The sequence below is a fragment of the Acinonyx jubatus genome, chromosome D4, assembly GCF_027475565.1.
Source record: "Acinonyx jubatus isolate Ajub_Pintada_27869175 chromosome D4, VMU_Ajub_asm_v1.0, whole genome shotgun sequence".
Lineage (NCBI taxonomy): Eukaryota > Metazoa > Chordata > Mammalia > Carnivora > Felidae > Acinonyx > Acinonyx jubatus.
The window spans coordinates 38,960,455-38,978,425 of NC_069391.1; the positions used below are offsets into that span (position 1 = coordinate 38,960,455).

Consider the following 17,971-nt stretch of genomic DNA (forward strand, 5'->3'; position numbering starts at 1 on the left):
TTTTATATAAGAATGTAAAAGACAAACCTCTGTGAAAATTAGATTAGTGGTTATTATAAAGCACTTATACAAAAAAAAATTGGAAACTCTGCATAATGGATTTTACTTTAAATATACACACGTGTCATATAAGCATGAGGTAAAGAACTATATGCACAGAATTAAATCCAGAAGAATTACAAATTCTCATTCATCCCCAAGATTTTGTCTGGGTATTTCTTGCTTAGCTGTCGTCGTGCGACTACTGTTGATGCATAGATGACATATCCCCAGGAGAGCAATACGATCGCGAGAAGCAACTAAAAAAATGCAAGATGGGGAGTAAGAGCAAAAAAAAAAAAAAAAGTTACTGTAAGTGGTACTTTTCTCCCTCCCCTCGCCCCAACAGGTTGCCGTGTACGTTGCTAAGGTGGGAATTACAGTGAACAACTGGAATAAAGGGTTCCGGAGGCGAGTACACCCAGCCGCCCTTACGTAAGAAGCGGAAGAGCGTGTCTTCCAGGAAGAGGCGGAGTCGAGGTGAGAGTAAAATCCTTAATACAGGAATGGATTTTAGAGTTTCTGGGCGCTGAAGAAATAGGGGGCCTTCCGCCTGCGGGCCTAGGGAGTCGACACCGTGGAGCCCCCCCCAGACTAGGGACCTACCACTGAATAAATCCAGTCCAGGGTGCGGCGACTCACTGGCTTCATGGTAAGGAGGCTGCGGCGTTCAGCGGGAACGGAGGGAAACTGCGGGCCTTAGAGTAACCTCCGGGGCGGCGGCTGCCGAGCGGTGGCGGCCATCTTGCAGCCGGGCATCAGCGCCCGCCCCTCGCCTCCAGGAGCGTTTCCCTTCAGCCGGGCCGGCCTCTTCCGCCCGGAGCTGGGGACAGGCTCACGTGATCTGCGGGCCTAGCTCGGGGTGCGGGGAGGGGATGAGATAAAGGAGAAAATGTTGAAAATGGCTTTTTTCTTTTTTTTTTTTTTAGTTAGAGAGATGGGCGTGCCTTAACAACCGGTCTTTCAGTTGCAGTGCTGTATTCATGCAAGATAATGAGCCGTCTTGTGCATTTAAACATTTATTTGAAAAAATAATCCTTATTTTAAATACTACACTGGTTTCTGACGCTGGAGGGATTAACGTTTCCTCCCGCATTTGTTTCCACATGATACAGATAGACGTTCGTGTATTCATCATTGGCTTAAATAAGAGTGTCACCCATTTTTATATAACACGGACAAATCGTTATGGGAGTCCCTGTTAATTGAGCCCTTCTGCCAGAAAACAAAGTCTTTGAGAATTTAGTGGCTTGTGAATGTAAATGATACTTCTAAGAAGAAATAACGTAGCGCGCATTACCTGGCATAATGTACGTGCCGATCAACAAGTGTCTTTTTGAGCGTATGTTATGTGTTTAGAACGGTAGCACATTATCAGATATTAAGCCAAAGATAGCATTTTGTACCTGGGCCGTTGTACCAAGTTTAGCTTGAGAATGTTTGGGACGCTCCCATCCGAGGCCTGTGGATAGAGTGGAGCAATGGGCCGCTTTAGGCTCAGGCGTTGTGTCTATACATCTCAGGTATCACCTAAAGAGCGTTTTAATCCAGATACGGGAAAGGGGAAAAGTGTTCTTTTGAGAAAAAAACGTTACCAGTTTTGGGACGATTTCAAGGTCCTGTTTTTTTAGGCAATCCCTGTTTATCCTTAGACTGGAGTAGATTTATGAAGACTGCGTAGGACACTGGTTGGGCTCTGGCTTTGGATTCCATTCGAATTCCAGTGTTATTTCCTAGCTGTGCAACCCGAGGCGGTCACTTCACCTCCATATAACTCAGTTCCTTTATGTTTACAACTAGAGGTAATTTTAGTAACTTTTCGCAGAGTTTGGTGACGTTTAAATGAAACCAAGCTGGTTATCGTGTTTTTCGGGTAAGTTAAATACGAAAATTAAGTAGTGGGCCTGTAACCCCCAGAAACTGGTGATCACAAGAATGACGGTGATAGTAATGATTTGTGCCTGGAAGGATCTCCGAGCTCCCCTTCGGGGAGTGGAGGCGACGATGGGGGAAGGGCCGGGGCTCGGCCGAGAGTTCTTAGGCCCCGCCCTCGGTGCCGGTGTCCTTCTACTGCGCATGCGTTACGCACGCGGGTGTTGTGTTTTGACGCGCGGGGGGCTGCGGAGTGGGTCTCGCTTTCTGCCGCCGCCCCCCAAGCTGCCATTGGTGATGAGCGCTTTACGTCACAGGGGTCGCAGCAGCCGCCGGGGTCTCCGCTGTCTCGCGAGGAGGGTGAAGCGCCCCCGCCTGCTCCCGTTCCTGAGGGCCGGCGGAGAAGTCGTCGAGTACGCCTTCGCGGATCCTGCCGTCATCGACCTAGCTTTTTGGGCCGCCGGGAGCTTGGCACGAGCGCCTCAGCCGGGCCTGCGCCGGCGTCCTCCGAGGTGAGAAAGATCCGAAACAATGGGGCGCGGAGGTCGGAAGGGCTGGGCTAGCCGGCGCTCCTGGCCTGGAAAGAGGCCCAGGGACCAGGGAGCTGCGATCGGGGCCTGAGGGGCCGTCCGGGCCTCGGCGGGGCGGGCTCCCGGTGGGCGGGCTGGCGGCTCTGGTGGCGCACCTGTGGATTTGTGCGGGTGGGCGGGGAAGGTTTGCGTTTCCTGGAACCTCTCCCGAGGGGCGAGAGCCTACCGGTGTACTGGAAAAAGCTTGCTCACTTGGGGGCGGGGGGTGGGGGACCCCACACAAAACAAAAACGTTCGCGTCTCACTAGTGGCATCGCCACTATCAGAGGTTTTGCCAGAGGTTAGGTTCCCTAATCTCTCCGCCTGTCTGTAAAATAGGAGTAAATGTGTTTTAGTTCGTTGTGATTATGTAATGCACGTGGTGCTTATCAGCGTTCCTGGCGAGTGGCAGTTCTCACCCCGAGGAAGCCACTATCACCGTGACTATTGGAGTTGTCTGTGCTGTGTTACACATTGTGGGTTGGGCTCGCCTGCCTGTGGTTTTTCCAACCATCCAGTCAGTGCAGCTTTCCTCGTGGGCTGCTGATTCGTAGACTGGAAGGGAGCCGTACTGAGATGAAGCAAACAATGTTTTAAAGGCAAAAGAGAATAGAATTTTTGGTAGGTAATTTTCAAGATTATTTAGAATAAATTAATAGTTATCCGAGATTTAAGTTAATGGTGAAGGTTGGGGTCTTATTTATTTTGTTTTTAGTCAATGAAATTAAAAGCTTTAGGCAGCCAAAGCAGTAATGCTTACCTGGAGTGAGTGGCTTTAGAAGGAAATGGTTCCCAAGCAGGTTTTTTTTATGGCTGGAATTGGAATTAAAATTCATAGCTTCTGGTCAGTAGATCCTATAAGATTCATGTGATCCTTGGGAACTGAATTGCAGATCACAGAGGTGCAGTGGTTTTTAAGGTCATAAGAGGTAAGACCCAGATTACTTTTATTTTTATTATTATTTTTTAATGTTTATTTTTGAGAGAGAGCATGAGCTGGGGGGCAGAGAGAGAGAGGGAGACCCAGAATCTGAAGCAGGTTCCAGGCTCCCAGCTGTCAGCACAGGGCCTGGTGCGGGGCTCGAACTCAGGAACCATGAGATCATGACCTGAGCCAAAGTGGGACTCTTAACTACTGAGCCACCTCTCCAGATTATTTTTAATATTTGGGGCTTATTCTAGTTCATCTACTTTTCAGGTGGGTACTGTTATTTAACCCATTTTAGAGTTGGGAAAATTTGAAGGTTTTGAGAAATAATTTTCTCCAGATCACACCACTAATAAGTGGCTTTGATTTTCAACCCTGGCTCAACATTAGAATTAATAACATCACTCCCCTATATGTAATCACCATTTTTAAAAAAATTTTTTTTTTAACGTTTATTTATTTTTGAGACAGAGAGAGACAGAGTATGAATGGGGGAGGGTCAGAGAGAGAGGGAGACACAGAATCCGAAACAGGCTCCAGGCTCTGAGCTGTCAGCACAGAGCCCGACGCGGGGCTCGAACTCACGGACCGCGAGATCATGACCTGAGCCGAAGTCGGAGGCTTAACCGACTGAGCCACCCAGGCGCCCCATAATCACCATTTTTAAAATAAACTTAATTTATTTATTTTCAGAGAGAGAAAGAGATTGCATGCACGCACAAACTGGGTAGGGGCAGAGAGGGAGAGAGAGCGAGAGAAAGAATTTAAGCAGGAATTCTCTGACTTGGGGCTCGAATTCATGAACCTCAAGATCATGACCTGAACCGAAATCAAGAGTCAGAGCCTTAACTGACTGAGGCACCCAGATGCCCCTAATTAGCACCATTTTTAAATGTCCTGACATAATTTATAGACTCCAGTCTCTCGATTCTTTACCCCCTCTCACTCATTTTCCCTAAGTAATACATACTTGTTAAATATCTGCAATTACCCCAAAATGTGATAGGAAGGATTCTTACCTCTGTTAAAGCCAGTAGATTTGACGATTTGGGGAAGGTTTGGTTTAATCAGTGTATCCTAAAGGTGGCAAAGTTTATTTAGAATTTGGGAGGCAGTTCTGGAAAAAGGATCAGAAGAATTGATTTCATCTTTAGCCCTGTGGGGAAATTAACTTCAAGTCCCAATTCCTAGAGTGCGAGGACAGAGAAACCTTTATCACAAGGTTCTAGAATCTGAAGCACTAAATCCACCATCAGGTCCACCTTTGCTACCTAAACCCAGAATTTATCAACCTATAAATCTTAATCTGTCTCCTAATCATTCCTGTTTTATGCCTTAATTTGTATTTTTTTTTTAATTTTTTTTTCAACATTTATTTGTTTTTGGGACAGAGAGAGACAGAGCATGAACGGGGGAGGGGCAGAGAGAGAGGGAGACACAGAATCGGAAACAGGCTCCAGGCTCTGAGCCATCAACCCAGAGCCTGACGCGGGGCTCGAACTCCCGGACCGCGAGATCGTGACCTGGCTGAAGTAGGACGCTTAACCGACTGCGCCACCCAGGCGCCCCCTTAATTCGTATTTTTGAAACAGCTTTGTTGAAATAGAATTTATATTCCATCCATAAAGGTCACCTGTTTAAAGTGTATAATCCAGTGGTTTTGGGTATACTTACAGAGTTGTGCAACTATAATTGAACATTTTCATCATCTCAGAAATAAACTTTGTAATCTCTCTCCCTCCCCCAGCAACCACCATAAATTTTCATCCATAGATTTGCCTATTCTGGACGTTTCATATGAATGGCATCATGCAACATGTGGTCTTAGCGACTAATTTTTTTTTTTTCCATTTAGCTTAATGAAAATTTTCATCTATATTGTAGCATTTGTCAGTGCTTCATCCTTTTTATTGCCCAGTTATATTCCATTGTATGGATATACCACATTTTGTCTTTTCATCAGTTGTTGGGATTGTTTCCACGTTTGAGCTATTGTGACAAATGCTGCTCTGATTATTCACATCCAGGTTTTTGTGTGGACATATGTTTTCATTTCTCTTCGGTAGGTGTTGAATTCTGGGTCATATGGTAATTCTACCTCATTTGTATCTCAGCAAATATTTTGGTGAATTAAAAAAAAAGTAATCTCTACACCCAATTGGAGCTTGAACTCATTACCTCGAGATCAAGAGTCACATGGTCTACTGACTGAGCAAGCCAGGTGCTCCATTAGCAAATGTTTTAATTTCAGCATTAGTGATGTTTTTGAAGGAGTAAATCTCTTATTTGATGATGTACATTCATTGTCATTGTTTGATGTTTCTGGTAACTTCCATTCTTTATATCTAAAGATACTTGAGAAATACAAAACAACTCTTTTCTTTTTGTCTATTGTAAATGACATTACTGATCATTCTTTAGCTTTATGCTGTGCTGTCAAAGTGGTTAACAGGCTTATAAAACTGGGGAAGGGAAGACTTAAGATTCCATTTTTTAAAACAAATCCTACTTAGTTGATATTTTGTTTTATTTGAACTTCAAGTTTACTACTTTATGCATTTACTTTAATAAATGCATTCAGGGTTGTAATTTTTATGTGAACTGCAAATGTTCAGTAAATACTAAATGTCTGTATTTCCAAGAAATAAACTAAGATACAATGTATTAGCTTTAAATTCACCAGTCTTTTTAAAAAGTCTAGTAATCCCTTTATTACATAGGTGTACAGACTAAAATCTAGAGCTAATTGGATATCTCTAGTTTACAGAGTTATTTTTAGGGGAAATTTGCTTTTCAGTCCAGGTTCTCTGTGAACCTCTCCAGTTCCCACTTCACTCTTTATCCCCTTCCCCTAGTGCACAGACTCTGATCATAAAAATGTTTATTTTAGGCTTTTTTTTCCCTGGGGGAGAATAAAAATGTTAGAAGTAGGGGAAAATGCTGAGAGATTTATGCAATATTAAGGTTTCAGAGTTTAAATATAGTAACAGTTAGTACTGTATTATTTATATAGCTTTAAGCAGTTTGCAATTCTGTGCTGTAGAGTGTTGATTTTTGTATTTCTGGTCTAGAAAATAGAGGACTAGAAATATTTAGATCCCTGGAGAAACATTTGTTCAGCATTAATTGATTTCCTATTAAGTTATGTCTTGGAGAAAGTTAAGATACCCTAGATGAGCAAGTTTAATTTGAAATCTGTGATGAAATAGTTACATTTCACAATCATGGATTTTTGTCATCAGGTTTGTTAGAGTTTGGTATGGCCAGTGTTTAGAAAGTTGTATTATTTGGCTGACTTGAAAGCAGTTGACTGCTGATAGAACTCCCTGTAATAGAGGAGGTGAATAAAGATGAATAATAGGCCCAGGAAACATAAAGGAAGAACCTAATATTTAATATATATTTAGTGATTAGTATAGAATATAGCTAAAGAGAGATAAGATGATAAAGCCAAAAATATAAGGCACACCAAATTTCAGCTCTGGCAAAATCATTTTGTAAGTTATGGGTCAATATAAACTGATAAATTTAAAGAAAACAAAACTAATCTTTAAGATTTTAGTGATCCCTGTGGGGAAAAAAATGAGACTAGAAGCATTATTTCAAGAAACTTTGTGGGTGACTTTGGATTAAATAAAAAAATCTAAGCAAGGCTTTTAGGGGATTCTGTAAGGAGTCAGTGAGGAACTGAAAATAATAGTGTAACATAATAATAATAACAGCATCTAACGTTTATGCAGTAGTTGCTGTGAGCCAGTACAGTACAGTACAGTAGTTGCTGTACAGCAACTACCTTTGAGTGCTTTTACATATTTCATTTAGTCTTCACTAAAAGATACTTTTGTGTGTGTAAGAATCTTCCACTAAAGACTACAGAATTGGTTTAAACTGGTGAACTTTGTGGTATGCAGATTATCTCACGACAGTTATTTTTATTTTTATTTTTTATTTTTTTGAGAGCATGAGCAAGCGGGGGGAGGGACAGAGGGAGAGAGAATCCCAGGTGGGCTTCATGCCCAGCATGGAACCCCGCTGGGGCTTGATCCCACGACCATGAGATCATGACCTGAGCCAAAACCAAGAGTCGGACGCTTAACTTACTGAGCTACCCAGGTGCCTGTCACTACAGTTATTTTTAAAGGTGCATATCCAATACTTTCCACAAATTAAATAAGTCAGTCTGTATTGTTCAGGGCATTTGTATCAATGATATAAAACCATACGTGGAAATAACACCAACTGAGGACTGTGGTGATTTGGGTTTTTGTTTTCTAGAGAGGGATAGGAGAAGATAAGGGATATTTTAAAAAATTTGGAATAACCATGAAAAATGTGAAGTTGTTAAATCTGGGTGGTGGATACATGAGTTCTTGGCAGATTTTCTTTTGTATATATCAAATTTTTTTTAGTTCTCTATTTTTTTTTTAAGTTTATTTATTTTGAGAGAGAGATTGTGTGTGGGAGAGAGTAAGTCTGGGTAGGGGCAAAGAGAGAGAAGGAGAGCATCCCACGCAGGCTCTGCGCTGTCAGTGCAGAGCCCCATGCAGGGCTCCATCTCACGAACTATGAGATCATGACCTGAGCTGGAATCAGGAGTTGGATGCTTAACTGACTGAGCCACCCAGGTGCCCCCTGTTAAATTCTCTTGAAAAAGAATAGAAAGTTAGGGGCACCTGGATGGCTCAGTCATTTAAGCATCTGACTTCGGCTCAGTTCATGATCTTGCAGTTTGTGAGTTGGAGCCCTGCACTGGGCTCAGCGTTAACCATGCAGAGCTTGCTTGGGATTCTCTCTCTCCCTCTGTCTCTGCCCCATGCTTGCTTTTCTCTCTCTCTCTCCCAAAATAAATAAACTTTAAAACAATTAAAGATAGAATGCTGTATAGTACTTGAAAGCTTACTATATATGATAATGTACCTTTTCTAAAGGGTTTTTATTTTTTAAAAAATTTTTTTAAATGTTTATTTTTGAGAGAGACAGAGTGTGAATGGGGGAGGAGCAGAGCAAGAAGGAGACACAGAATCCAAAGCAGGGTCCAGGCTCTGAGCTGTCAGCCCCCAGCCTGATGTGGGGCTCAAACCCATGAACCGTGAGATCATGGCCTGAGCCGAAGTCAGACGCTTAACCGACTGAGCCATCCAGGTTCCCCTTTATTTTTTTAATGTTTATGTTTTGAGAGAGAGAGAGAGTGAACACAAGCTGGGAGAGGGGCAGAGAGAGATGGAGACAGAATCTGAAGCAGGCTTCAAGCTGTCAGCACAGAACTGGACGTGGGGCTCGAGCTCACGAGCTGTGAGATCATGACCTGAGCTGAAGTTGGATGCTCAACCAACTGAGCCACCCAGGCGCCCCTCTGAAGGCTTTTTATATCTTCACAAACACTGTGATGCAGGTTCTATTATCACCGATCTAGTCACGCTTGCTAGTGTGGAATCAGAATTCAATTCAGGATTCAAATACCTGACTTTAATGCTTGTGTTTTAAGTACCATGCTGTGCTGCCCTTGCATATTACAAAGATAATGAGCTACTCTACTACTTTCACCAAAGAATGTCTCATAGTCATTATTTGCTCTTTTTTTCCAGGTTTAGTTTCTTTTTTATCAGATTACTGATGTATTTTTTTCCCTTTTACAGATAATGGCATCAGCTGCTAAGGAATTTAAAATGGACAACTTTTCACCTAAAGCTGGTACTAGCAAATTGCAACAGACAGTACCAGCTGATGCATCTCCTGATTCTAAGTGTCCTATATGCTTGGATAGATTTGATAATGTGTCTTACTTAGATCGCTGTTTACATAAGTTCTGTTTTCGCTGTGTACAGGAGTGGTCAAAAAACAAAGCTGAATGTCCACTGTGTAAACAGCCCTTTGATTCTATTTTCCATTCTGTGAGGGCAGAAGATGACTTCAAGGAGTATGTCCTGAGGCCTTCGTATAATGGTTCTTTTGCCACCCCTGATGCTCCACGATTTCGCTATCGTACAACTATGACAAATCGAAGTACTTCTGTGTATTCACCTAGTAGTACCATGAATAGAAGAACAACAACTCCACCAGATAGTGGAGTACTATTTGAAGGGTTAGGCATTTCAGCAAGACCTAGAAATGGTGAAATTCCTCAACTTATGAGGCAGATTGCAATAAGGAGGCCAACTACTGCAGATGAAAGATCTTTGCGAAAAATTCAAGAACAAGATATTATTAATTTCAGACGAACTCTCTATCGTGCTGGTGCTCGTGTTAGAAATATTGAAGATGGTGGTCGCTGCAGGGATATTTCAGCTGAATTTTTCCGTAGAAATCCGGCTTGCCTTCACAGATTAGTTCCCTGGTTAAAACGTGAACTTACAGTTCTTTTTGGAGCTCATGGATCTTTAGTGAATATTGTCCAGCACATCATCATGAGTAATGTTACTCGCTATGACTTGGAGAGTCGGGAGTTTGTATCTGACTTAAGACCGTTTTTACTTAATCGGACTGAGCATTTTATACATGAATTTATCAGTTTTGCTCGATCTCCCTTTAACATGGCAGCTTTTGACCAGCATGCTAATTATGATTGTCCTGCTCCTTCATATGAAGAAGGTAGCCATTCTGATTCTTCAGTTATAACAATATCTCCAGATGAAGCTGAAACCCAAGAGTTGGATATCAATGTAACCACTGTTAGTCAAGCACCATGGGATGATGAAACTCCAGGGCCATCTTACTCAAGCTCAGAGCAGGTACATGCTGCCATGTCTTCCCTTTTAAATACTTCTGATAGTTCAGATGAAGAACTTGTAGCAGGAAGAACTACATCTCAGATACAAGGAGTACAAAGTAATGAAGACCTAAATAATGACAGTGATTCTTCTTCAGATAATTGTGTCATTGTTGGGTTTGTTAAACCACTAGCTGAGAGGACCCCAGAACTTGTTGAACTGTCCTCTGATTCTGAGGAGTTAGGCTCTTATGAGAAAATGGAGACAGTGAAGACACAAGAACAATCTTACAGTTCTGGTGATAGTGATGTTAGTAGATGTTCATCTCCACGCTCTGTCCTTGGAAAGGATGAGCAAATAAGTAAAGGTCATTGTGGTTCTGGTAAAAGAATCAAGTCAAAGAAGGAAGAGAAACACTCAACATCATTGTCATCTCCTAGAGACCTGAGCTCATCTATCAGAGGAGACAGAGTATATTCCCCATATAACCGTAGACACAGGAGGAGGGCAAGGTCAAGAAGTTCAGATTCACGTTCCCAGAGTAGAAGTGGGCATGATCAGAAGAATCGTAGAAAGCATCATGGGAAGAAAAGGATGAAAAGCAAAAGATCCAGAAGCAGGGAGAGTAGCAGACCTAGAGGTAGAAGAGACAAAAAGAGATCAAGAACTAGAGATAGCAGCTGGTCAAGAAGAAGCCAGACTCTCTCTCTAAGTAGCGAAAGCACAAGCAGATCAAGATCTCGTAGCAGTGATCATGGTAAAAGAAGATCACGGAGCAGAAATAGAGATCGTTACTACTTAAGAAATAATTATGGAAGCAGATATAAGTGGGAGTACACTTACTATAGTAGAAACAAGGACAGGGATGGCTACGAATCATCATACAGGAGGAGGACTCTGTCCAGAGCTCATTATTCCAGACAATCTTCAAGTCCAGAATTTAGAATTCAGTCCTTTTCTGAAAGAACAAATGCAAGGAAAAAAAATAATCACAGTGAAAGGAAGTATTACTACTATGAAAGGCACAGATCAAGGAGCCTATCTAGTAATAGATCAAAGACTGCATCTACAGGGCCTGATTGGGTAAGAAATGAAAAGCCTGGGGGGAAACGAAAATACAAAACGCGCCATTTGGAGGGTACTAACGAAGTGGCCCAACCTTCTCGTGAATTTGCTTCTAAAGTAAAGGAAAGCCATTACCAAAAATCCTCGTCAAAATTAGATGGAAACCACAAAAATGAGAGTGATAGCTTTTCAGACAGCCGGTCATCAGACAGAGAGACAAAACACAAGAGGAAAAAAAGGAGGACCCGGAGCTTGAGTGTGGAGATAGTTTATGAAGGGAAAGCTACTGATATGACTAGACACCATAAAAAGAAAAAGAAGAAGCACAAGAAGAAGCATAAGAAGCATCATGGGGACAATGCTTCACGCTCGCCAGTTGTAATTACCATTGACAGTGATAGTGATAAGGATTCTGAAGTAAAGGAGGATACAGAATGCGATAATAGTGGTCCTCAAGACTCTTTACAAAATGAGTTTTTGCCTCCTCCCTTCGAACCATTTGAAGCTAAAGATGTAGTTACAATAGAAGATGAATTTGGCATCCTAGACACGGAGTGTAATACTACCACGCTTAATAACAACTTGAATAATGCCAACAAAACTGTGGATAATATTCCATCCCAGGCAGCTTCAGTTGAACAAACTCTTGATGTAAGAGAAGAGAGTACCTTTGCCTCTGATTTGGAGAACCAGCCCAGTAATGTCTCTATTCAAACTGAGCCATCAAGGCAATTGCCATCTCCACGGACATCATTAATGTCATTGTCTCTTGGGAGAGACCGTGATATGTCTTAAAACTGCCAAAGCATCTCATTGATAATTCTGATGGAAAACAAAAACAACAGTTAACAGTTTCATCTGCTGCAGTCTATTTAAAGATGACTTTTGGTGAAAACTCTTTTCCCCCTTAAAAATATTTTAAGTGATTTTTTTTGTGTTAAAAATTTGTAAAAATCATTATTTGTTCAAAAAGTATGTATGTCCCACCCTCAGAGATATGCACTTTTAAGTGAGGAAAATGATATTGCTAGCAGTTTATTTAAAACTTGGGGTCCTTTTTAAATAAAAAAAAATATAAATTTTAGAAGTTATTTCATAAAGCCATATGGTATCAACATATTTTTAAAGTAGTCAATGAGTATTTTTGAATTTTTTTTTTTTGAGAGTTATTCTGGAAATGTGTTATAAGCTAGGAGAATCCCTTTGGACAGTCTTTATTTTTCTTAAAACTTTGTATGATTCAAAACCATTTCTTCAGGTTAAATTAAGGCATTTTAATCTGCACAGTTTAGACATCTGCCAAAAGAAAATTTAAATATTTCCTTTATATACTTGTTTATCTGGACTGCCATTAAAACAGATGTGTATTCGACAAAATAAAAAATAAAACAGTAACACTTTACAAGAATCCAGAAATTTTTCTATGTAGTATTGCCTTTTTTTTTTTTTTTTTAATTTTAGTAGAGCTCAAATCTTGAAAATAGTTAAGGATATACTTGTTATAAATAGTAAATTTTAGATCTGCATTTAATTTCACAGTTTTAATTATTTTAGTTCTTTGATTATAAGGAATATCATACTTGTTTTCTGTCTTCAGTAAAATGCAGTTATGTAGCATTTAGCCTATTAAAAACAAAATACCCTTGCCAAACTTCTACATTGGTAGTTCTTGTATGCAAAGTGGTTATGTTTATGTTTTATCCTGTTTTAGAGATGATAAAATAAATTGCTCTCTGTCTAGCCTGATGTAAGATTGCCAGGGAAGAACAGAATTTGGATTAAATCTAATTTAGTCGCCTTCAGCTTGCCTTGTTACCATATTCATTCATTGTTCAACAGAAGTTGGAATGCCTGCTGGGTGGCAGGTTCTATGTTTTATGTTTTTAGGGTTTCAGTGATAGAACAAAGTAGATATGATCTCTGTCCTTGGGGGACATATATGTAAACATTAAAAACCATAAATTCTCAGAAGAGAAAACATAATTTTCTATAAGAGCACACAGTGGGGGCCTAATTTCATGTGGAAGTGATAGCTGAATTGAAATTGAGAAAACAAGTAGCTGTTAGCTAGGAGTAGAGTTGTTCTTCACAAAGGAAAAGATGTCCAAAGATCCAAAGGCAGAAGCATACTGCAAGAACTAAAAGTAGGCAAAATTAGCCAAAGGACAAGGTGGGACCAAGCTTTGTAGGTCATTTTTGTATTTGTTATAAGGGCAATAGGAAATTCTTTTAAAATGACAATCTAAAATTGATGTTGGCAATTTTTAGTAAGCTCAGACACTGAGACTGAGAAATTTTGGGAAGACCATAGTTGATCAAGGAATATACTTTGAAATTATGACATGATTTTGAAGTTTTCTGAAGTATTAAAGACAGTGCTATTTTATTTCATTTTTTAATTTTATGTGATATTTGTATACATTTAGTGAAAACCTATCAATGTTTTTAAACACCTAAAGTTCATCTTAACACATGGCACCATCACATCATCCTCTTAGGTGTTCAGGCCAAAAATTTCCCAGTCTTTGTTTCTCCTCCTCCTCTCATTCAATCCCCAAATCCTGGCCAGTAAGTATTTCTAATGTGTCTATACCATTATCCAACCTAGGCAGCCATAATCTCTCACTTGTGCTATTATAATGGGTCTGCCTGTATCCATTGTTGCTCTACACCTACCCCCCCCCCCCATGTTAGCATTCAAAATAAGTTAAAAAAATTTTTTTTTGTTTCATTCCCATATTTAAAATCCTTCAGGAACTTTCTGTTATTCTTAGGATACTTAAAAAAAGCAAGCAAAAATCCACATAATATGACTCTGCTTCATCAGATTCTGGTCCACCTCCAGCTTTCCTCTCCCCTTATTTGCTCTGGCCACCTTAGCCTGTTTCAGGTCTATGGAGGGGCTGCTGCTTACTAATGCAGAGCCTTCATATGTGGATTTTTCTTCTGCTAGGAACTGAATTTCATCTGTGTTAAAGGAGGCTTCTGCTAACGTGTACCCTTTCATTATTTCCCCTCAAACTTGCTCTCATAATAACCCTGGACAGTGTAGTAATTGATTACAGAGTGTTCTCTTACCAATCCGCAAGTTCTTTGGCGACTGTATGTATGTGTACTGGTAAATCCCTTCTCTTTCGTTTCATATAAGAAGTACTTACAGCACCTGATGGATAACTAGGTGCTAGAGATGTTGAAAATTGGCTAAGACCTCCTTTCTCCTTTCAGGGGGCTCTGCTGTCTGTCAGCTTTTAGCCTAATCCTGTGTTCTTTAACCTGTTCATCTGAATTCAATGTCCATGAGACATTTTATTTTACCTCAGGTTTTTAGTGTTTTTGTGACTTCTGTGACTTTAACGGGAATGCAACCTACCATTTGCACTTGGTTGTTCATCAGTCTTCAGATTGACAACAGGAAAACTTCATTACTTCCCAGTTTCAGTAAGCTCTGTGGGAGGCCCTCACCAACCCATCTAATCTGTAATAATGGTCTGTGCATACAAAAGGGCAACAACGGTTTACTCCAGGTGAACTGACAGCCCATTCTTACTGGGAATTCTTCCATCATGGGGAATAATTACAGTCCCCTGCCAGTGGGTATGGATGCCTTTAGTCAGTCAGTACACCCTGGATTAAAAATTTTTCAGAAGGTTCTTCAGGATACCAGAAACCATGTATGAGCTGGTTTGAGTTGTGGCCATCCCACTGTCCCCACCAATGGGGACAAAGGATGGGAAGTAGAGGGAGAGGTTTCTCTTCACAAACCAGATTTTTTCAGAATTCTGAGCATGGGTGCATTTCTAACATTAAGCTCGTTAAGCTATGTACAATTGAAATGTTAACTGACTAAATTAATGTAGCTATTACTGAGACCAGAATTTATACGGTATGACTCCTTTAACTGCAAGGAATAAGTTCCAAGATCCCTCTGGATGCCTGAAACTGAATAGTACTGAACCCTGTATGTACTGGTTTTTTCTATACATACATATCTGTGATAAAGTTTAATTTATAAATTAGGTGAAGTAAGAAATTAACGACAGCAGTAATAGAATTGGACAATTAATATACTGTAATAAAAGTTATGTGAATGTCTCTCAAAATAACTTGTACTCATCCTTGTGATGATGTGAGGTGGTAAAATGCCTACATGATGAGATAAATGAGGTGAATGACAAAGGCATTGTTATGTAGCCTTAGGCTACTGTTGACCTCAGGATACTTTAAAAGGCAGATCATCTGCTTCCAAATCCTAGTTGACTGTGGACAACCAACATGAAAACCAAAATTGCAGGTGAGTTGGGGCGGGGGGCACTACTATATGGATATGTCCACTGGGGCCTTTAGGAAAACCCACATGGGAAGCTAAATCATAATTGTGTATGTAGCCTACTCTCAAAAGGTTCAGAAAGAATGCTACATATGTAGACAGAGAAAATGATAAATTATGGCAAAGTGTTAAAAAATGAGAGTAAAAAAAGGGAAGTCTTTATACTATTTTTGTATTTCTGTAGGTTTAAAATAATTTCAAAACGTTAATAAAATTGCCTCCGTAGGCCTGCTAGGTTACCTGTATGAGTGTGTTAGAGTTTTCAGCCACATATACGTGGCAAAAGGAAAAAAAGTCACAGACGAACATGCAGTAACTATTAAAGCCACTTTGTGAGAAAGAACCAGTCACTAGAAGTATTGTCCCATTTATAATCCTGGGCCTGTTGAGATAAGGATCTTAGTCTGAGATACATGGTTAACTGCTCTTGATCCCATGCTCAGAAGCAAGTGTGTGAGGGGTATAAAAACAAAGGTGAGGTGTTTTTTAAATTTATTATTTATTTTGAGAGAGCATGAGCAGGGGAGGGGCAGAGGGGGGGAGAGAGAATCCCGATGCAGGGGTCAAACTGATGAAACAATGAGACCACCTGAGCCAAAACCCAAGAGTTGGACGCTTAACTGACCAAGCCACCCAGGGGCCCCAAGAGAGGTTTTTGTTTGTTTGTTTGTTTTGTAATTTAGGATAGAGGGAAGACAAGCTTTCTGAGAAGGAGACCCTGGAATAGGAAAAAAAAGTAAAGGAGAGGTAACTGATGGAGCAGAGTTCCTGAATGGCAGAGCACAGCACAGGTAAGTGAATTAGTAATGGGCAGAAGCAGAGGCAAGTCTTACTGTGAAATGACAGAAGGAGGTAATGCACAAAGAAATGCTCATGAGCAAGATGCACTGAGATGAGGTTATTCACACTTGTAAAGCCTCTCTCCATGAAGTAGGAAGTAATGCCAACTTCTGAGAAATATGGGTCGTGAGTAAGATTGGACTTGAGAAGAGGAATGAGAAAATGCTGTTGTATAGTATGTGTTTGGTGAGTGAATAAATAGATGGTTCATGGTTGAAGTTCTGAATGTGACTAGTAAAAGGGAGGCAAGGGAGTTGAGATATTGGTGAGTATAGCTGAATTGATGCATTCTGGCTTCTGGGCTGTGTAGGAAAGGTGAAGTTAGGTCACCATTATACGTAAAGAACAGGAGATAATTTGTTTTCCAGTGAGGTTCAAGTAGATATAGTGGAGGAAGGAATAAGACAAAAAATATTTTAGAGAGTGCCTAATGCTAGGCATGTTTGGAAGTAACTAGAATGGGTGGAGGTAGAGGTAAAGGTGATTGGAACTGAGGGTGGTGATCAATGTGGCTGGAAGTATCCTTTATATGGAAGATACTGTGGGTGATGGCAGAAGATCAAGGATGGAGAAGAAAATGGTAGTTGTGTCATGGATATTATATCTTGTACTTTATGCTTGAGTTCCACTAGAGCAGCTGGCATGTGTACAAAGAAGATAATGAAAACTTGGTAAATAGTTATTTCTTCACTCGGAGTTTTTAGTCAATACCTGAATCACTTAGGTATTAGAAAACATTAAGTGCGAAAGGGCCATTTAAAAAAGTACAGTAAGATTGGTTGTTAAAATGTGAAAATTAGGAAATTCTCACTTTACCTGCACGTAGGGGAATGGTAAATCCATTGGATCTGTGCCTGAGAAAAGCAAGAGGCAAGGAAAATGGAAGTTGAGTTAGGCCAAGGTCTGAGTCCATAAATTCATCCCTGTAAAGCATTAGATGATATGCTTTTATACAGACACAAGGGGGCAGAATTAGATCTCTAGTATTTGTTTCTCTGCATGACCATCTGCACTTAAAATAGGTAAACCATTCTCAAGCACAAGGATACCTCTTTGGACTTATGTCTGTAAAATTCATTTATTCACCAAATGCTGAGTACATATGGTCTGAGTCTATGCTAAATGCTAGAGGTGTAACAATGAATAGGGTGGAACCAACAGAAATGTTAAAGAAGGTGGGAATGGAACGATTAGTTTTTAAACAACTAGCAGTAATGTAGAAGAATGTTTGGAGTGGGAAAACCTCGATGAAAGACTGCTTAAGGAGCTCTTTTCAATAGCTCAAACCAGAAGTCAGAAGGGCCTTTAGAAAAACAACAGGGATTCAGTGGAGAGTGGAAATTCAATCAATTTCTGAGGTAGATTAGACAAAATTTGGGTACCATGTACATGAGGATGGGCTGTAAGGAGAGGGAAAAGTCTGGTATGATGAGATTTCCTCCCCCCTCCCCACCACCCCGTGTGAGAATTAGGAGATAGAGGAATAGGGATAGTTGGGGAAGACAGTGAGTTCAGTTTGAGACTGAGCAGCCTAGAGCTGCACTGTCCAATATAGTAGCTACTAGGCACATGTGGGTATTGATCACTTGAAATGTGGCTAGTAAAACTGAGGAACTGAATTTTA

At 40.6% G+C, this 17,971-nt stretch overlaps 2 protein-coding genes across 4 annotated transcripts; one reads left to right on the forward strand and one right to left on the reverse strand.

Annotated features, from left to right (window-relative positions):
- Positions 1-79: 79 nt before the first annotated feature.
- On the reverse strand, positions 80-2,235 carry SMIM27 (small integral membrane protein 27). Of its 3 annotated transcripts, XR_008291139.1 has the most exons (4): positions 1,635-2,235; positions 1,446-1,501; positions 646-891; positions 80-299 (listed from the first exon to the last, which is right to left on the reverse strand). XR_008291139.1 is itself a non-coding variant. In XM_027039278.2 (3 exons), the coding sequence occupies exons 2-3, from the start codon at positions 688-690 to the stop codon at positions 177-179; spliced, it is 168 nt and encodes a 55-aa protein (XP_026895079.1). In that variant the 5' UTR covers positions 691-891; positions 1,446-2,235; the 3' UTR covers positions 80-176. The 3 variants fall into 3 exon arrangements, 1 of the variants encoding a protein (XP_026895079.1); XR_008291140.1 differs by lacking the exon at positions 1,446-1,501; XM_027039278.2 differs by having other exon boundaries at positions 1,446-2,235.
- Positions 506-12,982, forward strand: TOPORS (TOP1 binding arginine/serine rich protein, E3 ubiquitin ligase). Its single transcript, XM_027039275.2, has 3 exons — positions 506-691; positions 2,229-2,423; positions 9,045-12,982. The coding sequence occupies exons 1-3, from the start codon at positions 689-691 to the stop codon at positions 11,973-11,975; spliced, it is 3,129 nt and encodes a 1,042-aa protein (XP_026895076.2). The 5' UTR covers positions 506-688; the 3' UTR covers positions 11,976-12,982.
- The last annotated feature ends 4,989 nt before the right edge of the window (positions 12,983-17,971 follow it).